The sequence below is a fragment of the Pleurodeles waltl genome, chromosome 4_1 (assembly GCF_031143425.1).
Source record: "Pleurodeles waltl isolate 20211129_DDA chromosome 4_1, aPleWal1.hap1.20221129, whole genome shotgun sequence".
In the NCBI taxonomy this organism is placed as follows: Eukaryota; Metazoa; Chordata; class Amphibia; order Caudata; family Salamandridae; genus Pleurodeles; species Pleurodeles waltl.
The window spans coordinates 101,521,293-101,536,784 of record NC_090442.1 but is presented as its reverse complement, the minus strand read 5'-3'; the positions used below and the strand labels follow the sequence as shown (position 1 = coordinate 101,536,784).

The window sequence follows — 15,492 nt, the reverse complement described above, 5'->3', positions numbered from 1 at the left end:
ATGCTTATCAAGTTGTGGGTGTGTTACATACATCTGGGTGTATGTGTGTGTGGTGTGCACTGATTGTGCTGTACTACAGCATGGTGCATATGTGACGTTAGCTACACATCTGTGTTCCCCTGGCCATGTGTTTTTGTAGTGCTCTATGTCTTGTGTGTCCTACAGGGTTGGTGTGTTGTCTGTATATTGCGTGGTTTGTTGTCTTACCCACAAGTAGGCCATTTCCATGTTGTCAATCGTGGAAGTGTTCATTGATCCTGCTGTGCCGGAATATGTAGGCGTCATGCACACTCCCAGGATACTTGGCCAAAATGTTTGTGAATAGTCCCCGGTTGTCCACTATGGCCTGCACATTGATTGAATGCGTGTGTTTGCGATTCCGGTATATGTGCTCTGATGCTGCAGGTGGCACAAGTCGTACATGGGTTCGGGCAATTGCACCAAGCACATGCGGGAAGCCATGAAATTGGTACAATCCCTGTTTCATCTCCTGCTGCTTATGCTGGGTGTAGGGGAAGCTGATGTGGCGGGGTGTCAGGGAGATTATTGAGTCTAACAACAGGAGCACAGAGAATGACAGCTGTGACACACCAACAACCAGGGCACCCGTTGATTGAAATGAGCCACTTGCCAGCATGTGCAGGACAGCTAGCAGCTTTGTCACAGGTGGTATGTTGTGTGGGGTCTGCAGGCTGCCTGTGATTTGTGTCTCAATGTCATACAGCAGGTGAAGTATGGCTTGCCGGTTGAGTCTGTATGTCCTTATGATGTCTTGTTCCCTGAGGCCATGGAGGGTTGCCCTGTTTCTGAATACCCTCTCCTGCCTTCTGCGTTGCCTTTTTGGGCTGCGTTGTGGTGGTTGCTGTCCTCTGTGTAGTCTCGCAAGCTGAAGTAGTAGCACTTCCATCTTGTCTTGTGAGTTTGTGATGTTGCTTCTGTGTGTTTTCCGTAAGTAGTGATGTGTCTGCCTCATTTTAACACCTCGTCTGACCCAGGAGTTAAAATTTGACAAGGTAAAAAATGCAAATTGGAGTTAACATCATTTTTTGGGTCCGCCTCCCACCCGTGATTCTTTTTTGGCCGAGTGGATAAATATGGTGCAAGGGGCTTAGAGTATTGGCACTACTCCTGCAGAGTACATAGGGGCCCATTCTAGAGAATGGAAGCCCCCTTTTAAAGCCTGCTCTTGAGCAGGCATTAAAAGTGTCGTAATAAATGGTGCAAGGAAATCCGATAGATTTCCTTGCACCATTTTACCGGCTCCCCTAACAGAGGAACGCCCCCTTTGCATACATTATGCCTGGCACAGGCATAATGTAGTGCAAAGGGTTACAGAGTGGTGCAATGCATGCATTGCGTCACCCTGTAAATACGGTGCAGGGATTTTGGCCTTGTTGGGCCACATTAACGTAAAAATAATTACGTTAATGTGGCGCAAGATGGTGCTAGGGGCCTATAAATATACCCCTTAATGTGCTTGACTCTAGGTGTATGTGTCATTCATGGTAATATTAGTAATCAGTTGTACAAGTGTTAGTTCTGGACTAAAGTAATTAGAATCACATGCGATGTGATTAGTGATGTAGGTGCTTAGATGTTGTCATGTAGAGGTTTCTAATCAGCATGCATGGTGGAATGCTATGAGCCCTTCATGCACACTGTTTGGCTTCCATTGTATTGGTAGTGTTACTGTGCTCCCTGTGGTTGTCTGTGGATGTATCCTGTGTGCTAAGTAGACCCCTATTGCAGTACATAGAATTGTTATCTATATGACAATGAGTTAGATAAGTGGGTCCAGATACTCCTTATGAATCTTTTCAGAGTATTTAGATTGATGTCTCCCCCGTGGCACACCCCTTGCCCTCTGGGCCACTGGGCCCCTCGTGTCAGTTTTCTCATCACTCCGGGTCCCATGGCCAGCAGCTTCCCCACTCGGCTTCACTCGGTCTCCTTTGCCTGCCAATGCTGATGCAAAGAAAGAGAGACACACACACTCACACACACACATACATTACAACACACAAAACAGTAACAACACATCTATGTCAAATAAAGCCCCAGTTAGAAACCCTTCAGAGCCTACATCATGTCACAACAGGATACCTCCAGCATTCCCATATGACCACAGTCTCACCCACAACATAAGCCAAACATCTGACCACTACATCATCATCCCCTCAATTAATCCATAACTCAAAAGCATCATGCACAAGATGAATTGACTACATCTAAAATCTATCCCTATACAGATCACTGTCCATCATTAAATCAGTCTGAGGAAATGCAGTTGCCTCCCCCTACATCATAGTCACTACATCATGCCTCCCCCTTCGCCACACCTGCCCAGTCCATTACCAGTAGTCATATTCCATGAAAGTAAAGTCATCTCACTTCAAATACGACACAGCATGCTGCTTTCCAATCACATGCCTAATGTATCATTCTGTACACAGCTTACACAATGGCAAACACCTCAGATGAAGATACTACGTATGGCATAGCCATACAGTGTGCATCACAAAATGACATAGCATGTATTTCTCCCTATTTTAATCTCTTTCTATGTGTGCTGAAGTTTGCAGGATCCACATCTTCATCATCAGAATCATCCTCCAGTGGACACTTCCTGGTGGTGCCAGACTCACCTGGGAACAACCCAGCAACATCTCTTTCCACCACCCCCTTACTATCACCACCCTCCCTGTATCTTCCCACCCAATTGGCCGTGCTTGCTCAACCAAGAAGGTGGGTGTCTCCTTTGCCTCAGGCACCTCTGCACCTGCCCCTATCAGCCCTTCTACCCTCAGTGAGGAGGATATTGACCTCCTGAGGTCCATCTCTGCGGGTCAGTCGACCATCGTCAATGCCATCCAGGGACTGACAACTTAGACATAACAGAGCAATGTGTTCCTGGAGGGCATTCACAATGCACTGGCTGGCCTACAGAGATCCTTTCAGGCTCTGGCCTCCACACTGTTGGCTGCCAGTCACCCTTTGTCTGCCGTTCCCCCCTCCACCTTCCTTTTCCCAATCCCAAACCCCGCTTCCCGATGCAGCCATGGTACACAGACAGACAAGCATGCATCCATCTCAACATTCAAGGATACCGCAGACAAACACAAGCACCACAAGACACACCACCAGCATACACACAAGCAACATACACCTGCACACACATCAGCAGTCACAACATGCCCTGACACACTCACCACCCCAGCATCACAGACAAAACACCTGACACACCTTCAGACACCACACCAGCATTCACAGATCTAGCCACTACACCTATCTTACCCACAGATGGCACTCAGACATCCACCCCAGTCACCACATCTGCAGACCCCACAACCACAGACACACCTACATGCAACACATCCACCATACCTGTAGTCACCACCCCAACATACACTCCCCCACCCACCACAGCATCTCCCAGCACCTCCACCACCCTCCTCCCAAGACAAATAAACGCCCACACTCACCCACCCAACAGACACCCACCACCCACAAGCATACCTCACACAAATATGCACCCAAGACATCCACACCCTCACCTCTTACAACCACTCCCTCTCCCTCCACACACAAGCCCTTTTGCTATGATCATCCCTATGTGTCTAAGAAAGCTTTCCTTTTGGAGTTTGCCCTTTACACTACTCCTCTGCCCCACCCCACCCTGTGATACCCCTAAATGTTCAGTGTCCCTCCCCAAGTCTGTCCCTTCCACCTCCAAGACCTCCCCTTCCCCCATGCAAGTTCCCATGCTCCCTCCCTGCCATGAAAGTTACCCCTCAACCTAAAAGAAAGCCCTCTCCTAAACCTAAGTCAAGACCAAAACCTCCCTTCTAGTCCCCCAGATAACCCTTGAGGTGCCTGCCTGCCCCATTAATGCTGCTTCCTGTGGAGGTTACATGGCAGCCAGGAGTCAATTTTGGGTCACACATCTGTGCACTGTGTGCATGCAGCATGTCTGCATTGTGGACTGGTTGATGGCCTTTGTTATACATATATTGCTTACTTACAATAATTACTTGAACAGTGGTTGGTTTCCTTGTTACTTCTTTGTTATCTATTTCTTTCCCTGGTATGGAGTTGTTCCTGGCTGACACTAGTTGTGTGTATGTATGTGTGTTTGTTCTGCTTGGGCTACATGTGTTGTTTGTGTAGTATGTGTGGTTGTGTCCAGTGTTTTTGTCTGAAAGTGGTCAGGTATGTGTTGTGGCATGGACATTTGTGTTTTGAAGGGATTATTTGTGTTGGTATTGTGTGTTGTTGGTGTTCTAATGTGTTTGTTGGTGTGTTGTGTGGCTTTGTGTGCATTGAGTGTGTGAGCGTGATGTGCATAAAATGTTGGACACTAAGGTGGTCATTTTGAATTTGTTGGGATGCCCCTCTGACAACCGTGCTGATGCTAGATGGAAGACCGCCAGTGGCGGCGGCAGGCATCCCTCCAAATAATGATGCCTGGAGCCTCACCGTCATTGATGGCAGTGAGGGCCGCCATTCGCCATGCTGGCGGTCAGTGGCAGGGGTGGATGCTGCTCCACCTTCACCACCACATCAGTCCAGACACCGCCACACCTATTATGATACAATAATAGGCTTGGCGGTATAAGGAGACGAAGTGCTGCCGGCGGAGCAGCATCCAAGGAGCCCGTTCCCTCCCAGAGCAGCATCATGGAACAGGTAAGTGCTGCCCGAGAGTGAAGGCAGGAGGGGTGTGTGTTTTGAGTGAGTGCATGCATGGGGTGTGCGTGTGTGTTTGTGAAGGGGATGTGTGCCTGCGTGTATGAATGCGTGTGTGTATGTCTATGTATACGTGCATGTTTATTTGGGGGGTGGGGGCTATGGGGCCTAAACAGAGGTGAGGGTGGGGGATGGTGAGAAGGGTTTGGGGGGCCTACAGGGAGATCGGGGGAGGAGGGGTAGGCCAAGGTTTTCAGGGTGAGGTGGGTGAGAGGTTGTTGGGTGTCCAGGGGCTTGGGGGGTGCTTGGGGGTTGTGGCAGTGGGGGGGCTAGCTTGTCACATAGTGGTGACAGGAATGAGTATTCCTGTCACCAGTATGCATTCCGCCAGGGATTACCAAGCCAGGAAAAACCTGGTGGAAATGGGATCATTATCCCACAGGCGGTCTGGACTCAACCTCCGTGTCAAAAGTGGCTACAGTCGGCCCGGCAGTCGATTCAGACCTGGTGGTGGGTAGTAGTGAACTGGCTGCTTTGCTGCCAGTTCACTACTGTCATCATTATATGGCGGTCTGCACCGCCATGCCATTGGCGGTAATGACTACCACCGCCGGCGGTGTGGTCATTGCTGCCATGTTTAAAATGAGGGCCTAAGTTCTTTGCAGGTCTATCGGTAAGTAGTTTGATTGTGTATTTGTATGTGTGTTTTGCGTGTTGGTGTTACGTTGTGAAGTTTGTGTGATCTGTCCCTGGGTAGTGTCCCCTGTGTGTCCTTGCCAAGTAATTGTAGTTGGTGAGGATTGTTGTTTTTGAGTTGTGTTATGGTGTTGTGTGGGAGTGTGTGAGTGTCGGCCTGTGCGGTGTTTCTGTGAGTCCCTGTGTGTGTGTGTGTGTGTGGTGGCTGTGGCATGTTTGTTGTGTAAATGCAAGTGTGTGTGTGTCTGTCTGTGAGTATGTGTGTTGTTGTGCAGTTATGTGTGAGTGTCGCCCTCCCATCCCCTTCCCAAAAGTATATTGTGTGTGTGTAAGAAAATTGCCAATATATAACAATAACAGGTAAGGGTGTGTACTTACAATTGCTGTCATTGTCACAGATTCTGTAGTCGTTGGGCGAGCAGGAGCAACGGGAAGACGTGTAGTTCAGGTTTGATGGCGGGTCTGGACGAGTATGGTTTCCTGAAGGTGAGTGTTTCCTTTTATACAGTTGGTTTCCACCTGGGTTTCCATGGTGGTGCAGCTGCGGTGGAAACCTTGGTGGCGTGCAACCTTCTAATCTGTCCGACGGAAACATGGTCTTCGCTAGCCTGCAGGTGATTACCATTGTTCGTGGCGGCTGGACAGCACTGGTGGTGCCGGCGGTGCTTTGGCTAAATTCTGTTGGGAGTACCGCCATGGTCATAATATGGTGGTCTTCTCCACCAGCCTGTTGGCGGTGTGACAACCAGTCCTTGGACCACCAAACTCATAATGAGGCCCTACATGTTGTAATCATACCTGAGTGTTGAGCTGTGACGTAAAGAAGGTCCTGTAGGCTTAATCTGAAACCCTGTGTGGGATTTACAAAATATGCCTGACAACAATTTGCATCCTCTGACCACAATAATCACCCACCAGGACGTGAAGATGAGGAATTAAAGGTACCATTCTGAACCCAACTAGTGAACTGCTCTTCGGTGACATTTAGAAGCTGCTGCCAATTGTTGACTCTTCCCTGCCCAATATGGAGTAAGTTCCCAGGTCTAAACCACACAAATTTGCAACATATTCTATGTGCCCCATTGCAAGCATCACTACAGTGCCCCTCTCTACTCATTGTAGAGAGGTCTTGTGCAGACCCCAGATGTGTGGTCAGAAAAATGAGCAAGCCCTCCCCTGGTTGTTTCTGAAAAAACAGTTCTTGGGGCAGCTGCTCTTCCACTGGAATTGGATTCGATCAGATCAGAAGGCCAATAGAGGGGACAGGCAGAGGTGTGAGCTAAATCTACCTGTGACAAGTCATCCCCCTTTGAATTTAATTAAGATCCTGGCCACTGTCCAGATGGTTATCCTGTCAGGGAAACAGAACACCTCCAATGACCAAGCCCTTTGTCACAGCACTGGGAGCCAACTCACACCTAATCAAGGAGCTATACAGCTCCTGGGTGAAAATTTGGAAGCTCAGGCTAATGGGCTTCTAGAGCCTTTAGCGTCTCTAGGTAGCATTATTAAAGTACCTTTTCAAAGTATTTGGTACAAATACGACTTTACTAATGTATTGAGTTTGATGCAAAACCTGATCTGCTAATTAAGCCATCTAAAGTTAGGTTTATTAAAGTACCATTTCAAAGTAGTTGATACAAATACGACTTTACCAATGAATTGACTTTGTGATACATATTTTATTGCATATGTATATGACTTGTACTACTCCAAATGTACGTAGCCACACAGGACCTTGCAAGGTGGCCTTATGTAGCTTGGTAAATCTCATTACTGGATTTTCATTGGCCTAGGACCCCTTCCATGGTGTGAGGGTGACGCAAAATCTTAATAAATCTGGGCCTTAATGTGCAACTATCTGTTTATCTATCCCCATGTCCACTTGTCACTTTGCCAGTTTCAGTGTTCTTCCATATATCTATGCCTGTGTTGTTATCCTAGTGTCAATATTCTATTGCCAGTTTGCCTACATGTAAGATTAACTGCCTTCATGGTAATATCATCCCAGGGGCACCAATGGCATTTCCAATGCCTGTTCCATTGGCAGTATCAGTGTTATTGTGCACCTCTGTCAATGTATCCATTAGTTGGTGCTTCCTCATCTTTGGAATGTACTTACCAGCGTAAAATGTGTTTTGCACTGGAAAGTTGGCTAAAAAATACCAAAGCAGTGCTTCTGGCTGCTTTGCATTACTTTGCGCCAAGGGGGTGTTCCATGAGTGATACATAGGCATTCTCATGCGAGCCATGACTTTTGATGCAAAACCCGATCTGCTCAAATAAAATTTAAGCAGTCGTTCTCACTAAAAAATAACTCTTCTTGACGCAGACAAAAAAGAAGAATGTATTTTATTTCTCCTAAATTTTCTCACTTAGAATATATGCTGAATTGTACTGCACACATCCAAAGTGGGAAAATGTATAACGTTTGTCTAGGTATATTGGTTGGTTCTGGAAGGGTAGAGCCTTCCAGCACAAGCCGATGCTGGGCATGAAGCATATACCTTTGCACTATGTTTCAAAGCGTGTGCTTGGATCTAGACAGCCTCACTGCGCGCGTTGCTTGACAACTTTGCATTTCTGGGCCAAGATCTTCATTCCTAAGGGAAATGTCCTGTTTAATCGTGTACAATATAATTCTAACAAAAAACGGACTGAGTTCGTTGATAAATGTTCGATTTAACTAGACTAAAGCCACCCAGCTTTACAATATTTTCAGAACTCACAGATAAATCCATGCTTTTTAACTGGGACATGGTTTCAGATGGATTTATCCCAGATCGGATGTAAAATGAGGCAAGAAGATTATAACATTTCCGTTAACCGGACAGCCAACGGGGGTTGATCAATATTTGGGAAAATGTTTATGACATTCACTCATATCACGCTAGTACTCAAAATCAGAAATTGACACTATCTATTGATTAACATTAGGCTATAAAGTAAGCTTAATATGTATTCTTTAGAAATGTAAAGCATTCTATCCGTTCTTTATAATTCGTAGAACCATTTAAGGAAATATTAGCTGACTAACTGATGGATAGTACCAAAACAATTACTCTTGGAATCCTCAACATCTGTAGGGACATCGGATCGCTTCCTAACATTTAAAAATGAAATGGGTAGGGAAGGCTCACCACCATGATTCGATTCCATAACAACTGGACTAAAATAGCAATGCTATATGCAAACATCAACATTAAAAGGCCATTTTCAGAATTTAAACTACCCTTTTTGAGGTAAAAAATGCAATGTTCTCAGAAAAAACAAGTCATCTGCTTAGCACAATTGAACTAGCATATTACTTTTCTAAGGAATATTTTAATACCGTGCAGTTATTGATTCAATTTTGCAGTTGTAACTCCGGGAGCTCAATAAACATCTACTAATCAAGAAACTAATGCATTCGATTTCAACTGGACCTGGACTCGACTTTGCTGTGACCTTCTGCCTGACCCCTGAGAGTCAAGGTACTGGGGGCCCTGGAAGTGCACTCCTGTGGTTGTTGGTGCTGCTGAGGGAGCTAAAGAAAAATACATCCAGGCCACCTCTGGGCTGTGTTTTCTTCCTTATGTCCTTTAGTGAGGTCATGGTGGCCTGCTCTGGCAAGAAGGTGACTGAAGCAGTGGCAGGAGTCGAGGTACTGTGAGTAGTTGGGTTAGGAGGTGCAAAAGGCACTGCCAGATCTTCAGGAAATATACATAGTCGCAGGCATTTATCATTTGGAAGTTTACAAATTGCCAAGTTCTGCTTTCCCCAACATTGCCTTCTGGTTCTGCCGAACACACAGGGCCAGAGATAGACGTCTATCAGAAACAGAAGGATACAAAATCCTCCGAACACAATCCTACCGCAATAAAATTAGCATCTGTTCCATGCATAGAAGTGATACAGTGCCAGGTAGCACTTTAATCCGTGTAAGTTTGGATTCTGCAGCAAGTGGTGAACCTAGGTTGCAAGAAGGGTGTTGGAGATCTTGGGGATTTTTAAGTTGTCCTATACCTGCTTGTTAGTGGAAAATGGAAAACTACATTTTCCGGCATTGGCTCTGATTCACAAAGGTAAACTCACAATATTTTGCTTGCTACTCACAGAGTAATGTTTTCTAAAGTGCTTCAATGTTCTTTTAAAAGTGATTTTAAAAGATGATTTGCTCAAGCAGTGATTGCCAAAGGAGGCTATTTAATGATGGAAAAACAAAAAAAATATATCATGCCTAACTGGATTTAGTGGCACATTGGATGTGGAATTCAGTAGCAGTTATTAAATGAAAAGGACTAAAAATTGCCTTTGTAAACACCTAAAGTGTACAAGAGCAAGTAAATGGCCATTGAAAACTAAGCACAACACAATGCAGCAAGGTGGTGCTGCGCTGTGTGAAGTTTTAATAAATGTGCCCCTACAATTTTTTATGGGCGGGGGCGGAGTCTTCATTTTAAGATCACTTCTGAGTTCACCATCGAGTCTAGGCCACTTGCTTTTGCGCCTGAAAACAATGCACATCATTCATTGCAATGGAAGTCCTCCCTACTCGTTTGATTATTATACCTACTAGCCAATACCATGAGAATGAAATTGAAATTCTCATTAAGGTCGTTTAAAGATGTGAGTGACGATGACTTTGAGAATGACTGAAAGAGACTGATACAAAACAATCAATTTAAATAAAGGTTAATTTCTCCTTTGTCATGGAAAGTTTTATTTAATTTTTCACAAAAATATATGTTTAGATCGATATGACAACCACTATTTCAATTGTATAATTATTTCAAAAGGCACTTGGGCTTTAGTACAATGAGAAACATTTTGCTACTCTTTGTTGCGAATCTGGGTTGAGTCATAATGAATCATATGCAAAGAAAAACATAAAATGTTCTTTATTGTTATGCGGTTCAATTCATGAAAAAAAACATGTTAACTTAGTGACCTTTGCTTGACCAGGGCTCAAACCCCAGAGTCAACCAACAATCCAATTTCTCATATTAATTTAACAGCTCCAAAAGAAAATCAGAAGCTGCTTCAATTGGCTTGAAAAGTGCCTAATTCCTTTTTTGTGCTGCTAAAGGGAAACATACCTATATTTTTAGTGGATGTCCTTAGAGAGCTTTTTACTTTTCGACCTGCTAAGTTGTACCAAAATAGAACCCTCACATTTTCAGTATTAAACCAGATAATTCTGTCTTCATTTGCCTCACGATCAACATTAATACAGGTTAAGTGTTTGAGGTAGAAAGGGTCCAAACATTTTGCAAGCATCTGAAGAAAGCTTATAGCAAATTGTAAAACATTGTCAACCACAGTATGTTCCTCAAAGATAAAGGTTGTCATAATCACCCAATGATCACCTCCCCCATTGTCCATTATCTTAGAATCATTGAAAGACTGTACTGCCAAGCAAATACATAAATATAATCAATTGGGCAACCATGATACCATGAAAACCCAAGTAAAAATTACACAGCTGGGACATCCTTTCAAAACCACCATTCGAACATATTAACCCAGTCATTGACCTAGCACTGTTCCTTCCTCGATGATTGTGAATGCTGAGAAGCGGGCCGCTGGTACATTATTTTGTTCCAACACATCCTACAATAGTTCATCGGAATAAATGGAAAACAATTGTGCATTAAGATCACTTACCATAATCTGTCTGAGTACATTACTAACGCATTGCAAAGCACATCATCAAAAGTGTGCACCCAATTATTTGCCCATTTAAGCTAATCTTTATTGATATACAAATTAATTAGCATGAACAATTTGCATTCATTGTCATACACCTGGAGCTCCACGACTGAAATCTGAGTTCCACTAGAGAACAGACCCACATCAATAACCTTCTTGATTTTCTTGGTGGAAACTAGAACCAATTCATGCGCAGATAGCCTACACCTCCCTCAGTTGTTCCATAAACTATTAATGGCTACAAATTCCTCAAGCTCTATATTCCCTTGCAACCAGGATATTTGTAGAAAATGAATATGGTGGTTACTTAACAATTCAGCAATGTAACCTCCTTTTTAAAGTCTCTCATAACCATGCACATTCCATCTTAAAGTTTTCTCATTAAAAGAGTATGCCATTTTGTATGGTTCCTCAACCCAGCCTAACCAATCATGGGAGCCCAAATACCCCTACTAATATGCATACCAGTTATCATGTTCGTAACTGTAGGTTGATTTAATTGATCTGTAATTATTATTAATTGACTATCCTCAAATTCTCATTATGGGGCATGTCTGTCATTTGATAAAAATGACAGCTCCTAGAAAATGAAACATTGGTCGCAGGATACATTCAAATGAATACCCTCTGCTATGAGGTCAAAACCCCATGGTGAGTTGGGACATACCTTACACCTCTCTCATGAAGCCCTGCCTGTGATGGAGCCATTATACCGGACCTGCATCTGCCAGCTCCCTTTCCACACTGCACACCATATTGGCGACTAACGCAGATATACAATCCACATTGTTCAGCTCACAATTCTCAGACTTGAAGACCCACATTGGTTCTATCCCCCATGAATATTTTGGAGAATGAGGGGAAATGCTGGAAAATAGAAAGCTGCTTGACCTATTCAGTTCATGCAATTTTTTGGCCTTTGCCCCCATACAAAATGTATCAAATCATAGAGAATGGGGAAATAGGTTAGGTACTGAGACACTCTTTGCCAAAGAATTGGTTTTCTCCCTACGTTGGAATGACAGGCTTCACGTCTCCTGAACTAACCAAGGTGATATTTCTACCTTGTTTTATTTGTTTTTTTAATTTCCCCTTTTTGATAGCTAAGGTTCTGCCTTGCATGTTGTTTGCCCTAAGTTAGACTATTAGACAGAAATGTGGATTTAAGCTCCCCAAAATCGATGAACCACTTCTTGGAGCGTTGAGCTCGACTTATCTTCAAAGTATTTCTTCCTGATTTTGTCAACACCTGTTTCCTGGTGCTGCAACCTAAAGAACAATATTAATTTAAAAAGAGTTACACACACAGTATCTTATTGCTTTTTAACTGACATTGTACATATGGGGATGCATTCCAAATTTGTAGTAGATTGTAAGCCACTTCTCTAGCTAGTTTCCCAGAGTTTGTGAGCTGATCACTTGTGGATTTTCCCGAACACGTCTCATTGTTGTACTCAGACACACATTAACTTTGCATAATTCAGTATGGATTTCTTAAAAAAAAAAAATAGTTTGTGATAATTGATTGGAACTGGCCACCACTAAAGTTTCAAGAGATGACTCCTCTTAGCACAATAGAATATGGAGGGTTGTGAGGGTACCATTCCTGTTAACTCTCCAGGTTCAGATTCGGCATAGTAGGTCTGTTTGAAGCACATGTAAATGTTTTGTGTCAAAAATGATGCTAGACAAATTTCTTTGCATTGCTCAAAAAAACAACCTATTTTGTCCTACCAGATCGGTTTGTTGTGGCTACAGTGTTTGCTGTAAACCGGATTTTGATGAAAGATGTGGGATGACACTACGATTATCATAGTACACTCCCTACATACCCCAAACGTAACGTGGGTGAAGATTTTCACCACTATGAACATGTCTGGACCTTTGGGATTTTGGGTGTGTTTGCAGTAAAGCAAAATATACCTACTGGGAAAGTACATAGGTGAGGGCCAGGGACCCTTTAGTCAGAAAAGAATTAGGAGTGTCTTCAGATGCCCAAAACCCACAGGCTGGAGAACTCTACATTTTGCATCATGGAAGATACAGAAAGCTCAAGAGGACATTCCTGTGAAAAATCCCAATTGACCTGCAGCAACTGGACCTGGACCTGACATTGCTGTGACCTTCTGCCTGACCCCTGAGAGTCAAGGTACTGGGGGCCCTGGAAGTGTACTCCTGTGGTTGTTGGTGCTACAAAAAGTAGCTTGGGAAAGTTTTTTTTTTTCTCCAGAACTCCTTTGATTTAAGAGAACTAACTGCAAACACATCCCTGTGGTAGTTCCCTGATACCAGAGTGAATTTCACATTTGTCCCTAATGGAGAACTGTTTTTCTTCTGAAAACAACAAAGTCCGGTTTTGAGATTGGAACTTCCCTGTTATCAGCCCTGGCAGGGCTCATCTACTTACTAAAACTGCAATCCATCACGGTCGCCTAAACTCATATCTAGGCGCCAGTCTACCGTGACTATGGAGTACCTTTGGCACTTTACATTTTTAGCACTATTTTTTCTTGAATCTTTAAACATACATGTCTCGAGTTCCCTTTATTGGACATTTTGGTGGCATTTTGTTTATTATATTTTACTATATTTTTTCTAAATTGGAGAGGGATTTTTATTGTGCTGTGTGTTTGTCTTTAATGCTTTTGTTACTTCTAAAAGCCGCACACATTTTCTTTACATTAAGTCTATCTGGTCAGCGCACAGTTACCAGAGCATTTTGTGTTGCACTTTCTGTTGACCTGAAGCCACATCAGAATGCTTATCTGCGAAACGGTCACATAAAAGACAGTTCTGATTGCCATACAATCTGCCCAGGCAATTTCTTGGCACTGAGAATAACAGGCGCTACTACTAACAAAAAAAAAAAAAAAATACTAATATGTCTTTCTAACCTCCATATACTGAGGTTTAAACAGGTGTCTTTTGTCGGGAAAAGCATTAACAACAAACATAAACATATAGACAAGAATATACTCATGACAATATTGTCTTATTTAGTACTTTTTCTGACTCATTTAATTACACTGAATAATTTGACAGTACCATATTCCCATGTCAACCATGGCCATGGACTATGTTGACTTTATTATTTTGGAACAAATTATTTTTTTAAATGCCTCCCTCACCTCAGTGTTTCTCAAACTGTAGACCATTGGGTTTAACATTGGAATCATTACAGTGTAAAACACAGAAGTTACTTGGTCCTGGTCCATTGTGTAATTTGAGCTTGGTCGCAGGTACATGAAAACAAGTGTTCCAAAGAAGAGAGTGACACAGATAATGTGAGCAGAGCATGTTGAAAATGCCTTCTTTTTTCCCTCTGCAGATGGAATTCTTAGAATGGTAGATATGATATATGTGTAGGAGGTGATGATGATAGGAATGGTCACTAAATGGAGGCTACAAGATACATAAACCAGCACGGCTTCATTGAGTGATGTGTCTGAGCAAGAAAGCTTGAGTAGAGGAGGGACATCACAGTAGTAGTGCATGATTTTATTTGACCTACAGAAGGAAAGTCTGAATGTGCAACATGTGTTTAAGATGGCATTGAGGACTGCAATTGTGTGCGCTCCTGAGACAAGACCAGTGCATGTTTGCTTGGTCATAATGGATGTGTAGAGCAGTGGATTGCATATTGCAGCATAGCGGTCATACGCCATAATCGCTAGAAGAAAAATCTGCATACTCCCCATCCAAAAGTATACAAAGAGCTGTGTAATGCAACCTGGCACAGAAATGGCCTTCTTTTCTGATAGGAAGTTTACCAACATGTTGGGTGTTATATTTGTGGAGTAACAAAGGTCTGCAAAGGACAAGTTACTGAGAAAGAAATACATTGGGGTGTGAAGGCGAGGCGAGGTCCTTATTAATGCTGTGATGCCTGCATTCCCCACTATCGTGATTGTATAGGTAATAAGAAAGAAAATGAAGAGTGGAATCTGCAGTTGTTGATTTTCAGTGAGACCAAGCAAAATGAATTCTGTTATAGATGTGTAGTTTTCCCCGTCCATTGGTGCAAACAAATAAGCCTCCTGAAAAAGAGAGAAATCACAATATAGTGTGTGCATATCACACTACAAACTGTATTTCATCACGGCATGAAATAAAATCAATACAGTCATGCAAGACATTGATTAAGCATCATTGACAACCAAAGCATTGACAATTAAGGCAGGAGATGTCCAACTTCCTTAATTTTCCCCTTGCCTTAGGCAGTGCTTCAGACCAAGATTGATCTGGTTAGCAGACCTTGGTTTCCATGGCTTAAATTAATAAAAATATTATCATCCTCACCCCCGCTAACATCGACACTCATCCCCCACACGCACACATACACTACAACTACACATACCCACACACATACAAACAGACATTCCAACAGACACACACACAGACATACATGCACACATACTC

General features: G+C 43.3%; 1 protein-coding gene across 1 annotated transcript; it reads right to left on the bottom strand.

Annotated features, from left to right (window-relative positions):
• Positions 1 to 14,147: 14,147 nt before the first annotated feature.
• Positions 14,148 to 15,089, bottom strand: LOC138287061 (olfactory receptor 5AP2-like). Its single transcript, XM_069227419.1, has one exon. It carries the CDS (start codon positions 15,087 to 15,089, stop codon positions 14,148 to 14,150), a length of 942 nt encoding a protein of 313 aa, XP_069083520.1.
• Between the last annotated feature and the right edge of the window lie 403 nt (positions 15,090 to 15,492).